General features: G+C 35.9%; 2 protein-coding genes across 5 annotated transcripts; one reads left to right on the forward strand and one right to left on the reverse strand.

The window, feature by feature from the left end:
• Positions 1-1,395: 1,395 nt before the first annotated feature.
• LOC123903852 (protein ecdysoneless homolog) lies at positions 1,396-8,405 on the forward strand. 4 transcript variants are annotated; one of them, XM_045953514.1, is made up of 7 exons: positions 1,396-1,630; positions 2,011-2,078; positions 2,690-3,870; positions 5,536-5,862; positions 7,097-7,218; positions 7,547-7,707; positions 7,803-8,405. In XM_045953514.1, exons 3-7 carry the CDS (start codon positions 2,756-2,758, stop codon positions 7,980-7,982), a joined length of 1,905 nt encoding a protein of 634 aa, XP_045809470.1. In that variant the 5' UTR covers positions 1,396-1,630; positions 2,011-2,078; positions 2,690-2,755; the 3' UTR covers positions 7,983-8,405. The 4 variants fall into 4 exon arrangements, with proteins under 4 accessions (XP_045809470.1, XP_045809468.1, XP_045809469.1 ...); XM_045953512.1 differs by having other exon boundaries at positions 1,489-1,630; positions 2,693-3,870; XM_045953513.1 differs by having other exon boundaries at positions 1,516-1,918.
• A 991-nt stretch (positions 8,406-9,396) lies between these two features.
• Positions 9,397-13,943, reverse strand: LOC123903853 (protein NETWORKED 2D-like). The gene is made up of 2 exons (XM_045953517.1): positions 13,459-13,943; positions 9,397-12,895 (listed from the first exon to the last, which is right to left on the reverse strand). Exons 1-2 carry the CDS (start codon positions 13,550-13,552, stop codon positions 9,609-9,611), a joined length of 3,381 nt encoding a protein of 1,126 aa, XP_045809473.1. The 5' UTR covers positions 13,553-13,943; the 3' UTR covers positions 9,397-9,608.
• Positions 13,944-14,307: the final 364 nt, after the last annotated feature.

Consider the following 14,307-nt stretch of genomic DNA (forward strand, 5'->3'; position numbering starts at 1 on the left):
TAATCACCATCATTATCTCTTCCTCTTCCCACGAAATCAACCATCAATACACCACCAACCCACCAAATCTAAACCCTCAAACCACAAAAATCCTCCACAAATCTTCATAATCAACCACAAATCTTCATCATCTAAACCCATTTCATCATCATTCACATCTAATCCCACTCAAAAACCCAATTTCACTCACCGATTTTCATACCCATTTCACCCAAAACCCAACTCTAAAATCATCAAATCATCCTCCTAAACCTTCAATTCTTCATCTTCTTAACCCAAATTACACTTCCCCAATCTCAACCAAACAAGAAAATGTCTTCAAGACCACAAAGGGGTGCTGGAATGGGTAAGGCTGTTGATACTTCTGCTTCTCAAGAACAACCACTCAAGAAGAAAAGATTGGTTAAGGGTGGTGGTTCTAAAACCACAGCCCAAAGGTCTGCAAGGGTTCCCACTCAAGTGTTCACTACTCAGGCCACTGTTGAAGAATCGGTCCCACCTCATCTACGGTCTTACAACTTCAAGTTCATTACAGAAGATTGCGAAGAAAGGTACAATAAGATTCGTCATTTCTGCTTTAATCTGGAAAAAGGTTTTGGTGAGGATGTGCTGGCTGCTGTGCCCGAACTTGCACAACAAATTAATGAAAGGGGGGGGGGGGGGGGGTGGAAGAAACTGAATCAAATTGTGCAGAGGACTGAGGATAGTGGGAATGCTGTATTGCTGAGGGAGTTTTATGCGAATGCTTTGCAACCAATTGGAGAGGAGAGGAATGCTGAACGTAAATTTAGGGTTTGTAAAATGCGAATGCGAATGCTTTTCAATCCAACGGTAAATTTTGTAAAATTCGTATTCGTTATAACAATATCACTAACTTGTTCACCATGCACCACTTAATGTGGGGGAGCAGGTCCTCTCATGTCACATTACTCTCCCATTAAATCCAAGCCATTCAAATTTTTTTTTTCAAACAATTCAATCATAACAAAAAACAATGAAGAGTTGAGATTGTCACTGAATACCCTCCAGTGAAATATGCACTGGAGACAATCCATTTCCCTTAATGTGGTGGTGCATGTTAGACAAAGCCTCTTTTTCAATAAAAAAAGTCTATTAAACTTCCTTAAAATCCTAATTGAATACATCCTTCTAACTTTCTATTGTTACGTTTCTTTCTATTTTCCTTTTTTTTTAAATAATAATAATAATATTAATAATAATCTACCTCTAATATCTACTTCTAATATAATAAAATTAAAAAAATAATTTATGCATAAAAATAGAAAGAAAAAAAAATAAAAAGATTATAAAAAATTTAGTAAAATAAGTTATAGAAAAAAATTGAAACAATAAAAATATTATTATATATTAATCATGTATCTATGTATAATAATTATAAATCTAAATTTTTTCCTTTCAAACAACCTATCCAACTCCAATTAAGTAAGAGACAAAACTTATGTACAGTACCTAAGTCCTGTTCCTACTGTTCTCAATCAGATATTTACACGTGTATTTTTTTTTCCTCCAGCCAACAGAAAGCAACACGAACACACTCTTCTTCTCCCTCACGACCGTAAGTTCAGTTTTCTCCCTCACCAGAGTGCCACCGTTTCTCGCCGTCGTGACTGTAAGTTCTGTTTCCATCCCACAACTAACAAGTCAATTCAATCCATTAAAAGAACATTGTCATCTGTCATGTTTCTCAGATCCAAAAATTAACTACAATATATTTGCCAAAAACAGATTTTCACAACTAATAAATAATTAATTAATAGTTGTAAAAAAAAGGCTATTAAAGTAAGCAAAGCAGCGATGTTTATCTTTTCGTGAAGCAAACACTCCCTTTCTTGGAGTTCCGTTTAACAACTTATCATTACAGCGTTCATTTTCTTCTATTTTTCGATCGACTTACGAGGTTCACTTTGCTTCAATTTTTCAGCTTTTACGTTTAGGGTTTTCAAACTTATTATTAATACAGCTAATACAGCGTGCTCCTTTTCTTTACAGTTCCCCGCCGTCACCACCGTCACGCTCGTCGGTCACTCCGCCACTCCCCGGGCTGTTCGCACTTTCAGGTTTGTCTTCCCCTTCTTCTTCCTTCCCTGTTTCTTTTTGTTCAGTGGGTTGGGTTAGCGTGTCAAGTCTAACTGTTTTCATTGTCGCTTTTATGATTATCTAATAGAATCTTCTTTCTGAGTTTGATACTGTAACTTGTGACTAGTAATTATGATTCAAGTATATCTCCATTGATACAGCTGGATGATGCTTAGGTATTAAATTTAGGGTCTTTCTACTTTGTGCCCTGAGTGCATGTGTTAAACAATTCAAAAAGTAGAAATTTTACATCGAAAAAAAGCTATTTTTATACTTTTTAAAAATCGATTACACAACTAGATGATGCTTGGGAATTTAGGGTCTTGTTACTTTGTGCCCTAATTGCATGTGTTAAAAATTCAAATGTATAAATTTTGCATTGAAAAAAGCCATTTTTCTACTTTTAAAAATTTGATTACACAACTTTTAAGACTGAATTATAATTAACATATGCCCTTCGCATTTTCCTTATATTAAATATGGGTCTTTATTAATTTGGAATTTGATGAACCTGGGAAGATTTGTGTGCTTGATGTGAACACTATATTTCTTCAAACATTGATTCATTTACTTGCCTTTTACATAATTGCAGCAGGGAAAACATCTCAGCCACTAGAAGAAGAGGTTTAGTGGAGAATAGGGAATAATTAGCATAGAAATGGAGTTTCCTCCTTCTTCCTCCGCCATGTTATCGCACGACACAGTTTTCTACGCCTTATACCCTGATTCCCTCACCACCACCAACACCACCACCCTCCAATCCCTCCACCTCCAAATCCTACAAACAATTTCTCCCTTCACCACTGACTACATCTGGCAACACCAACCCTTCAACCTTTCTCTCTCCATTCCCCCAAACCCTACCTGTCTCTGCCCTTCCTCCTCCAACCTCCCTCACCTCCACGGCCACCTCCGCTATGGCGACAATCTCGACGATGAATGGTTCACCGTCTTCCTCCTTTTCCACATCTCCCAACACTTCCCTTCCCTTTCCATCCGGCTTTGGGATTCCGACGGGGAGTTTCTCCTCATTGAAGCCGCCTTTCATCTTCCTCGTTGGCTCAATCCCGACACCTCCGACAACCGTATCTTCCTCCGTAACGGCCATATCCATATCATCCCTCGTAACCGTCTACCTTCCCCTTCCCTAATGGATTCACTCAACTTCCTAACAACCTCCGAGTCTGAATCGCGAGCCTCTGAATCGGTTCAGACCGCTGTTATGAATCGTATTAAGGATTACCCAAACCGTGCTAAGAAGAACATGCATACCGTTAGGGTTAGGGTTCCAGTGTCAGTTGCACGGGTTCTTAAGCACGAGCCATGCTTGATTTCGCTTGCGGTGGAAGGTTTCTACGACAGAGACATTGACACCATGAAATTTGCGGCGAAGATGGAGAAGTTTTTGGAAAAAGGGAGGGAGGATGAGTTGGTTTGCATTTCTGTGAAGATGTCTAGGGCTATGTATGCTCAGCTTGTTCAGCAAACATTTCGGGCTCCGAAGATTTACCCGGAGCTGCCAGGGAGAGACTGGAAGGAGGAGTATGCGGAGGCGGAGTTAGGGTTGAAGATTGCTTGTGGGTTGGAAATGATGTATCAGCAGCGGAAGCATGATGGGGTTGAAGGGAAGGGTTCTACTTGGGAAGCATTTATGCAAAGCTTAGAGAAAAGTGGTTACTTTCAAGGGCTGCTTCCGGGTTCCAGTGAGTATCATAGGTTGATGCAGAATGCTCAAGAGTATTATAGAAACACTTCTCTGCATTCCAAAGCCAGGTTAGTGAACTGCTCTTAACTCTTCCCTCACTCACATGCACAATTAATATATTTGTATTAGTTGAATAGAAGTTATAGAAAGAAGATACTAGCGAAACTCCTTTGATTTACCATTGGTCTAAATATATATCCATTGTTTTTCAAATCAAGTCTTGTTTTTAAGTTGGATTAGTTTGTGATATTATTTGTTCTTAGCTCATGAGTTTACTTGTGTGGTTTTTGTTATTTTATCATTGCTAAGCTAAGGTAGGAAATATTATCTGGTTAAATGACTTGGTGAGAGATTTAGTTTGAATGGATAGGTTACGTGTTCTTTGTTGTTTTTGTTATTATTGTTATTTCATTTGAATGGATAGGATTTTAGTCCCACATGAAAGTCATAGAACCTATGTTGTTCAATAGACTCCTTAAGGACTGCCGATTCTTTGGGTTTCACCTGGTTGGCATATTTAGTTCAGACTTCAGTAACAAATTTGTTTCTTTGCTTTGCAGCAAATGTTTTAACCTTCACATCATAGACTTAGGCAGCATCTTTTGCCTTTGAATAGGTTTGTTCAATGGCATCCCAAATATCCTTTGCAGTGCTAAGAAACATGAACTTATCACTAATCTCTTGAATCATTGAGTTCCATACTCCATAGCCATGCCATAATTATTGAGTCTTCCACATCCCATGTAACACATGTTGGGTCTTCCTCCATTGGTTCAGTAACAGTTAAGTTTAAAGTGACCGAGTTTACCTTTAGTTAATTCTAATTGGCAAGCTGAATGCTCTGGAAGTATTCGGACTGATTATTTTGGACTTGAGAGCTTCCTCCTTGAGCAAATGGATTTTACAATCTCTTCCTCCATAGATACTAGAGAGCAAACAAAAGTCAAACATAGAGGAACACCACCATTTAAATTGTCCGTGAAGTGTACGGATGGCTGCCGAAAACTGTGCGGATGGTTTCCATCCGGAAAGTGTACGGACTGTTTCCAGAAAAGTTATGGACTGTGGTTAATACTCCCTCTGGTCCTAAGTATAAGAGAATTTTTGGAGAAATTTGTCTCCTATTTGTAAGAAAACCTTAAAACTTTTAAGGTGTATTTATTGATTAAGCTACTTTTTTTTACCCTAATTTAAAACTTTGGCTTTTTAATATCAGTGGGTGTCTTTAATGTCTTTCAAATTTCAATGACAATAAGGCTGTTTATGAAAAAAACATTCAAAAAGTTAAAACAATAAATGAGTTAATTGGTTTTGATGTTTTTAAGTTGTTTCTCTTATAATTGGGACCAGAGGGTGTAAGATGAAATTGATAGCATGTAGTGCCCAGTCAAGGGGATACTGACTGCAAAAACTATCCTGTCTGATTTTCTCAAGAGTTGTTAGAGTCCCCTAGATGAGGAGCTTGTGATACCATGTTTCTTTGTACTCGGCAGCATGCTTAATTTATAAAATTACATGGCAATTACTGATTTCAATTATAATAAATGAACAAATGCAACTTAAAAGGGAGCGGTTAAGCTAGCACTATTTCCTAAGATGCTTTGAACTTAATCTACTTGCTATTCAATGAACCTAAGCTACTTGGAAAGTGGAGTATTAATATGTTGTAATTTCCAACCGTAGACGTTTGTTATTTTGTCATTGCTATTTGCTAAGTTGAAAATTTGTTGCAGTGACTTGATGAGTGCTCCTGTTAGACGCATCGATGAAATTCTTGCTTTGCCTGATTCGGTGGACGAATTTAAAGCTCAGGAGGTTCCTCCATCTGATGATGATTCTTGGCTTTACAACGGAGAGGAAGAATTAAATTCTGCTCTCATGGAAAGACAAAAGGAGATGGAATTTTATGACTTAAAACACAAAAGTAAAGGGAAAGAGAAAAAGGGTCAAACTACCGGTTCAAATGCTGATGAGTTTGATCCTAGTGATGTGGTAAAAAGCATGCGGGCATTTGTTGACACGGTGTCAAGTTACGAGGGAGCTGAAGCTCCCGATGACAGGTCGGTTCAGTTTTACTCCTTACATGTTCATTTATGGATAACATATTTGATTTGATGTGCATGCTTCCAAGTTCCAGCTATTATTGTATAGGTATCTTTTCAGGGATAAATTTGGGTCATAAAATGGTTTATTTATCCATGCTGTTTGGCCATTGGTATGGATTAAGTTCCATATTTTTATAAAGGTCCAATTCCAAAACTCCAACCTGTTGATCAAGACTGAGATTCACACAAGTCAACAGTGTCCTGTTTGGATGAGATTAAATTTCAGATTCTTTAGGCTTATCTACTGCAATAAGTACCGATGAAGTATTGTGCCAAAAAAATAACCATGAAGTTTTTCTTCCCTGCTTGAATGAGCTTATTAAATAAGTTTTATACTTTTTTGTACTCCAAAAATGCTGTATGGGCTTATTTTTATAACCTAAAAATCAAAATTTCAAAAGTTTTGGTGAAAGCTAAAATCAATTTAGGCGGTATCTATTTTTATAATAATTTAATTTCTGGCCAAATTAACCTTGTTAAATTGTTGACATTCTATTCATCAATAAGTACTTCTCGAAGTGCCTATCCAAATTGACCTTGTTACTTTAGACCCCACTTATAACACTGCAGCTTATTTAACAAGTTCTACTATAATACTATAAGTAGTAATTTAGTACAAAGTTATGCGTTTTTTTAACCCAAACTGGATAGACTTTTGCTAAAGTAGGTGCTGATATCTTGTTATAAAAAAAAGATGTTGTGTAGTGGTTATTCCATTTCCTGTTACTAATTAATTTTTGCTATTGCAGTCACAATATATGAAACACCAAGGGAATTGGTTTGAAATAGAATGTGAGTGGAAAGATGATAATAGTCTATTATGGGTGAATTGGTTTGAAATATAAGGGAAAACTCGGGAAGTCTAAGCAGAATGGGGTTATTAACTATTAAGGGTTCTGTTGGTAGGAAAGTTGCTGCCCCTCAAAGCATTGCCTTTTAAATCCTTTTTATTTCTTTTCTATTATGTTCATCATTTCCTTGTGGTGAGTCATTGGACATCTTCCATTTTTCATCCAACAACAGTGGGATTAGGTTCTTATTTTGTTATTTTTACATTGTTTATATTTTAAAAAAAAAAAAAGCGTAGTTTTCTATCCAAAGAAATTTACTAGTTTTCTATCATTACCTTTGTGATTTTGCTATATTACTTCATTATGATAATATCTATTTATTTTGGGCACCTGTGAAGGAATAAGGAAGTGGACCTTGATGTGGATCAATTTCTCAAAGAGATGGAATCAGTAATGAAGTTTCCAGGTGAAGCTGCCAACAGTAATATTGAAGAAGGGTCGTCATCTGACCTGGACTTCGGTAAGATTTTTATGTTTATGTTTACTTTATACACTTCAATGTTTATAGTGTATTTTTTAAAAATAGATCCTCTCTTGCTTTATGTCAATGAATTATTGGTAAAAGAGTTGTTTTATGACCATTGCATGATCACATTTATGTTTTTATGATATCCATGCGCACATACTTGGGTTGGTGCCTTGGTTTTTGTATACTACTGTAGGACTAGCGAGTTAATTGATCACAGGAATTTTACCTAATAGATAATTGCTGATCAGTCCATTATTACATCTTCCTTCCATCTTAGTATCTCTTTTGGATTCTGATATTTTTATTGACAATTATATAGATGATTCTGATGAGAGTGATGGGATTGAATCTGCTGAGGATAATGATGAAGAGGATACTTTCATGCAGCCTTATTCTGATGCTATGAATGAAGAACTAAAGGAAACAACCCTTCAGAAAAGTTTTGTTCGAGCCGATGAACAAATTCCAAAGAAGGATGAGGTATTTTGTTTAGGTTTTTGGCTTTTTTGCACAAGTAAAGAATGTTCTAAACGTTAATATATATGACTGATGCTTTTTTTAAAATTTACTTTCAGGGAACATCACATGCCGCAGAAGATATGGATAATGATTTTTCTCCTGTCGATGTGGATGTAAATTTATTAAAAAGCTTGCTTGATTCCTTTTCTTCCCAACAAGGGCTTCCCGGTCCTGCATCAAATTTGCTTGGGCTCATGGGGGTGCAGTTCCCGCAAGATGCTAAGAAGAGCAAGTGATGTTTACGTTACTATAATTTTTACTAGATGTTTCTAAAGTTGATGGATTCTCCAACACGGTAGTCTCCAGGTGAAGAACCAGGATCTTTTTTCCCGGAAGGTAGTCACCTAGTCAGCAGATAGCATATGGGAATGTCTACTCTCAAGGTGGAATTGCACCAGGTTTTGGTGCTTGATTTGTGTAGAACAGTGTTATTTCTTTGCCCTATTTGAGAGAAAAGCAAGAGGACCTATATCTGTAGCAAGTTATTTAGCTGTAGTACAAGTGGCAAGAGAGGCTTAGTAAAATGGAAAATAGGATAACCTTATATTGCGAATATATGTAATTCAGAGGGAATGCTAGTTATGTTGCATTATTACACTCACAATTTGGATTTTATATGGAAGTTTCCAAATTAATTAGACCCTACAGAAGGGATATCAGCCTTTTGTGTTAATTTTGGTATTTATTTGCAAGATCATTATTTATGTAATTGTGTTAACCCACTTAATAGCTTAATGATTACTTTTTTCATTTAATATTTGGATTAGTAACTACCACTTCTGCTATTGCTGAGGTTGGATTGCAAGCCAAGAAATTGTTAGTACCTGATTACTCAATTCCATATTCCTGTTGCCAGTCTTGCATTGTTACATAAACATCATATTGAAAAGGATTTATCCCCAATCCAGCCAGTCAACCTGTATGCCATCATGCCTAACAGAACAACCTCTTCTTGGCTCATTCGGTGCAAGTTACAACATACTAACCAACCTGCCAGCTTAGAGGTTAGTTTTACTTTGACTCCTCACATTTCCTCTTCCTAGAAGAATAACTGGTAACAAGTCTTGGAAGTCTTGGCTTCAAGTCCAATATCTTATGCTGCCGATAGTCACCTCATCTCTCTGTTATAACATGATTAGAGGCATTTAAATGCCCATAATTCTATCACAGTTTTGAAAATCTTTTTTGGTTAAATTTTATATTGTTAGTTTTAGATTTTAACAAGTTTTACAAAGAATATTAATTTAATCTGTAAATAGCTATGCAAACTATAATATGTAACTACCTAGAATAATTTCATTAACCTCTAAAATGAAAATTGTTTCTCTATTCTAAAATGAATACTGTATACCACAGCATGTGGTTTCAGATTTCAGAGGAATGCAAAATAATAATAATAAATTACAGAGCTCAAAGTCAAATTTCATGTATTTCATAGGTGCCAAAAATATATTTAACTTTAAATATTATAGTCATTTGGATGTATGCATGCGTCCATGTGCAGTGTGATTCAGTCATAGTATATTTCCTTACTTTTACTTTCATTAAGGATATCATAATCTTACTATGTCTTCAACAGATTTCATTTACAGGCAGTTTGGTATTAAAGAAAACAATTTCTAAGAGGGAAAACGGAATCATTGATAAATGTTGAAAAAGAGAGCACAAAACACTAAGAAGTAAACCAAATACCACATTTTGCCATACTTCCTGCTTACAGTTATGGACAAGTAATAAAAAAAAATGAATCTCTTCCTTTAGGGTCAAAAGACACTCTCAATCCACTATCTAATGAAACCGATAATTTTTTTTAAAAAAGTGATGAATGTTCAAAGAAACAAATAGGAAACTAGGAAAATATTTTATGCATGACTCTGATCCTTGGCAGCCTTGAGCTTCTTTTGTATTCCAGGGGTCATGAGGGAGAATATGGATTGTTTCTTTGGTTTCGAGCCGAAGATAAATGACCTGAGAGGAACCCTGGCTCGATTTTCTGACTGTCTTAGGTTTCCACTTTCTTGTCTCTTTGAAGTTGATAATTCAAATCGATCATTCAACTTTACAAGTGACTTTTCAACTTCAAGTGAAAGAGATGTTGCAATATCTAGACCTGTTTGAAGTTCATCAGCAACCTTATTGTTTTCCTGTTTCATGTTCAAAACCTCACCTTGGAACTTGGCTGCTTGATAGCTCGTGAACCTGAAATCATCATCTTCAGCACTGGATTTCAATGCATTTGTTATCTCCTCTTGGATAACACATAAAGACGAGAATCTACGTTGTAGTTCTTCTTTCAGCAAGGCGCATTTTTCCAACCAGATTGTTATTTCAGTTTGGATCTCTGTCAGGTGTTTGTAAATCGGCCGTGCATCTGATTTTAAAGATTGCGCTGAAGTTCCACTACCTTCTGAAGACTTCCCTTTTTTGTCAAGTTTTGATGCCTCGAATTGCAAATCTTTAATAGTGGTTTCAAACCTCTGGATCTCGGCATAAGTTGTACTGAATTTTAACCAGAAAGTTAAGTTCTCTTCTAGAATTTCATCCATACTGGATCTGAACTTCTCTTCAATAGCTGATATAGATGAAGGTTCATCAATTTTTAGAAGTTTCTCGATGTCACGTTCTTCTTGTTCTTGTGGCAGAGATGAAGTTGAGTCAGCCAAGTCCTCATTTCCCTCCAAGGTTGTCTGGAAAAGACTAAGTTTCTGATGTAAAATTCTGATCTCTTGGTCTTTCATGGAATTAGATGTCTTCAGTTCATTCAACTGTGACTTCAAGCAAGTATCCGAGTGGTTGTCTTGATTTTTGTTCTCTATTTCGGTGAGCCTCTTCTTCACATCTTTGTAATTCCGAAGAGTATTAGTGTACTCATTTAGAAGAGCTTTTTCTCTATCTTGCATTCCATTCAAAAACATTTGTCGCCAATCAGGTTCATCATCTGGTGTTGTTGCATGCTTTTTTTGATCAACTTCAAGAGTACTCTCTGTCTTAGACGAACCTTGCTCCACATCATTTCCTTGCAGTTTCTCAAAACTCTCTGAAGAATGATTTTCAGTAGTTGTAATTGTACTCATAGCGGCCGCGTCTTTTCCATCACTATTTCCAGGATTAAGAGTCTTCTCTTGTTCTTTCAAGTCTTTCGGAGGGTTGTTTTCCACTTCGGTTGCTCCTTCTATTTTTGAGGTACTAGGGACCTCAAGTTTATTTTCTGTGTGTACACCATTTTGTGGTGAACCAATTACCTTGAACTTGTCATCTGATGTTACCTCATTTTCTAAATTATTGGCAATCTTAAGCTCGTCATCTGAATTTACTGCATCTTCTAACAAATCATTATGTTCCTTTTCGGACTTCTTTACATCATTCAGTAAGACATTGTCTTGATTCAATGGAACTTTCCCTTCAGGTTCATGTTTTGATTCAGCCTGACCTGATGAATTCTTTTGTATCTGCAGTGAATCTGCAACCTTAATCTCCTCATTTGGCTGCTCCTTATCTGAATTTATTGCATCTTCTAACAAACCATTATGTTCCTCTTCTGACTTCTTTACATCATTCAGTAAGACATTGTCTTGATTCAATGGAACTTTGCCTTCAGGTTCATGTTTTGATTCAGCTTGGCCTGATGAATTATTTTGTATCTGCAATGAATCTGCAACCTTAATCTCCTCATTTGGCTGCTCCTTATTTGAATTTACTGCAACTTCTAACAAACCATTATGTTCCTCTTCTGACTTCTTTACATCATTCAGTAAGACATTGTCTTGATTCAATGGAACTTCGCCTTCAGGTTCATGTTTTGATTCAGCCTGGCCTGATGAATTCTTTTGTATCTGCAATGAATCTGCAACCTTAACCTTCTCACTTGACTGAACACTTTGGACTTCCGCTGAGAGACGATTAATATTACCATGCGCTTCGGTGAAATGGATTTGGAGATCGCTATTCTGATCTTCAACAGTTTGGTTTAAGTCTTGTACCGCGAGCATCTTTTGTTCCATTTCTCTCAGTTGATCGTTCAATTTATTTTTATCTTTGATCAGACTTTCTTTATCATCTTCCAGAGTTCGAATATGGCCTTGAAGTTCATCAGTTTCTGTTCTCAATCTATTTACTAGAGCAGTCTGAGATGAAACTGAAGTTTCCAAACCGATCACTTTGTTCACAAGCTCATCAATCTTCTCCGCCATTTCTGTCGCAGCAACAGACGAATTGGAGCTAGCGTCAAAGTGTACTTTAACCTTCTCCTGTAATAAGTGCAAGTCCAGTTTCTGTTGAGTCGATCTACCCTCATCTTTTTCCAAGTCCTTTCTCTCTGCTATACTTTTTACATCTCTTTTGACCCTTGAGTTTTTGGATTTGCTCTGATCATATTGGAACTCATTCATGAGAGAGCCTAATTTGGCCTTGATATCTTCTATCCTTTTGGATTCAACTTTGGTTTCATCAACTGATTTTTCCTGTTTTCCTTGCAATTGTTCTAATGTCTCTTGGCATGATTTAAGAGCAGCTTCTGCCATCAAACGGCGCGCTTCATCGTCTTCGATAACTATACCTTCTCCAAGTTCATCTTGTAGAACAGAAACTTTCTCTTGTAATTCCTTGATCTTTTCATCGGTTTCCCAATACTTAGCAACTGAGTTATCGTAAGAGCTTTTCACGTACTCCTTCACAGTTTGTAGAGAAAGAATCTCTTTCTGTAGCTTGTCAACCTCTTCAAGTGCTTCCTTTCTGCTCAATCCAGATTTAGGAACTTTAGAAGTAGCAGCAGCATTGGTGATCTTTTTGTTATTAAATTTCTTTGTGGCTGCTGTTACAACACTTTTTAAATCTTTAACGGGAGGCTTTGGAATGTTTGTTTTGAACCCTTCGGGCAATTTTCTATGAGTCCTCAGAGATCCATCGTCATCTTCTTCATCCATAAATGGGACTCGATCCGGAAAGACAGAAGCAATAGTGTTGTTAGCATTCTGCAACTCCGTTGATATGTGATCATATCGTTCGGCTAAAGCTCGGTAAGCCTTGTATGTTTCTTCGACAAAGCTTATTAGCTCTGGTCTCTTTTTGTAATACATTTCTGCTCTCTTTGCAAATGAGTCTCCATCTTCCTCTATGAGTTTTATAGCTTTTTGCACCTTGTCTTCCATATCTGCATTTTTTGCTTATATATGTTAATCTTACATCACACTGACATCTAGTCATAGTACAAGCAAGTTTTAATTAATATTCTAATTCCAATAAAAAAAATTAGTGTCCCTAGTTACATACAATACATAAGATAGTGGTAAGCATATATTCCAAAATCCTAAGATTATAGAGATTACTTCAAATCAGTACAATTTATCTTAAAATTAAGATGTACAACAAGATCAATGTTAATAATTTGTTAAAAGCATCATAATAATTTGAGTGGTTGAATAAGTACAATAGCATAGTAAGAATCATATAAAACAATTAAACATACATCACATCTTCCTTAAACCTCTTCTTAATCAGCACTTAATTTTCAGATTGCTGATAAATATTTTATACATAAATATTATATGTAACACCACATCACATCTTCCTTAAACCTCTCAATAATATATTGAAATTGATGATAAAAAAAAAATGATATATATATTTTTATACTACGTTAAAACCAAAGCATGAATTTGTAATAATTTTATAATATGATAAAGAGAATGAAGATGTTATAAGCTAATAATGAACCTTGAAGGTTTTGCTCCATCCATTTTGATTGCTTTGTTCTGATGTGGCTAACCCACCACCATGAATATGCATTGCTTGCTGCTCTTTGCAACATGTTTTCTTTGTTATGTTTGATTTTCCCTTGGTCCTTGATTTTGTTTTCGAATCAACCAAGGAACCAAATATATTAAAAAAAAAAAACTCTTTGATTGTGCACAAACTAGAGAAAAATGAACCAAAGATATTGAGATCTTATTATTATGTTAAGTACAATACAATACAACGTGTTAGAGTCAAAAACATGCAAACCGTGTTTCAACTTTTATCTATGAAAAGATATGGAAGAGAAGACATGGAATCCATGATGATGATGCAAAGGACCAAAGAGAAGAAAATATAAAAAGAAATATCTATGGAGAATGAAAAGAAAAAGATTCAATGAGATAGAGAAAGAAAAAGAAAAGACAGCGAAAACGTGTAAGATGTTGTTGTGTCAATTATGAGATGATGGAGGGGAGCAAAGTTCGCATGAATTTAATGTCAAAAAAATATTTCCTTTAGACAAAAGTGTGACAATTGAAAAAAGTCGGTTTTAACTTTTTTGTTATCATATCAAATTTTCATCCTCGTTTCATAATAATGGAACTAACCAATAATGAATCGGTTCTTTTGAACAAGAATAATGAATCGGTTACCATAGTTTTGGTAGTAAATAGTTAGGGTGTTCGATTTCTCACTCATACGTATGGAGAAAATTTGGTTGGAAGGAGAGAATTCACCTTGTGTATCCCACATGATCTCTGATGAAGATTAAACATCGCTAATTGCGGTGGAAAACTTCGTACAAATATTATGATAACCGGAAAAAAT

The sequence above is a fragment of the Trifolium pratense genome, linkage group LG2, assembly GCF_020283565.1.
Source record: "Trifolium pratense cultivar HEN17-A07 linkage group LG2, ARS_RC_1.1, whole genome shotgun sequence".
NCBI classification, from domain to species: domain Eukaryota; kingdom Viridiplantae; phylum Streptophyta; class Magnoliopsida; order Fabales; family Fabaceae; genus Trifolium; species Trifolium pratense.

Bases quoted from the DNA above. Each gene is read 5' to 3' on its own strand.
- LOC123903852 (XM_045953514.1), top strand. From the start codon at position 2,756: ATGGAGTTTCCTCCTTCTTCCTCCGCCATGTTATCGCACGACACAGTT. The intron at 5,863-7,096 runs GTCGGTTCAGTT...GCACCTGTGAAG, and splicing joins GCTGAAGCTCCCGATGACAG to GAATAAGGAAGTGGACCTTG. The intron at 7,708-7,802 runs GTATTTTGTTTA...ATTTACTTTCAG, and splicing joins AAATTCCAAAGAAGGATGAG to GGAACATCACATGCCGCAGA.
- LOC123903853 (XM_045953517.1), bottom strand. From the start codon at position 13,552: ATGTTGCAAAGAGCAGCAAGCAATGCATATTCATGGTGGTGGGTTAGC. The intron at 12,896-13,458 runs GTTCATTATTAG...CAAAAAATGCAG, and splicing joins GATGGAGCAAAACCTTCAAG to ATATGGAAGACAAGGTGCAA.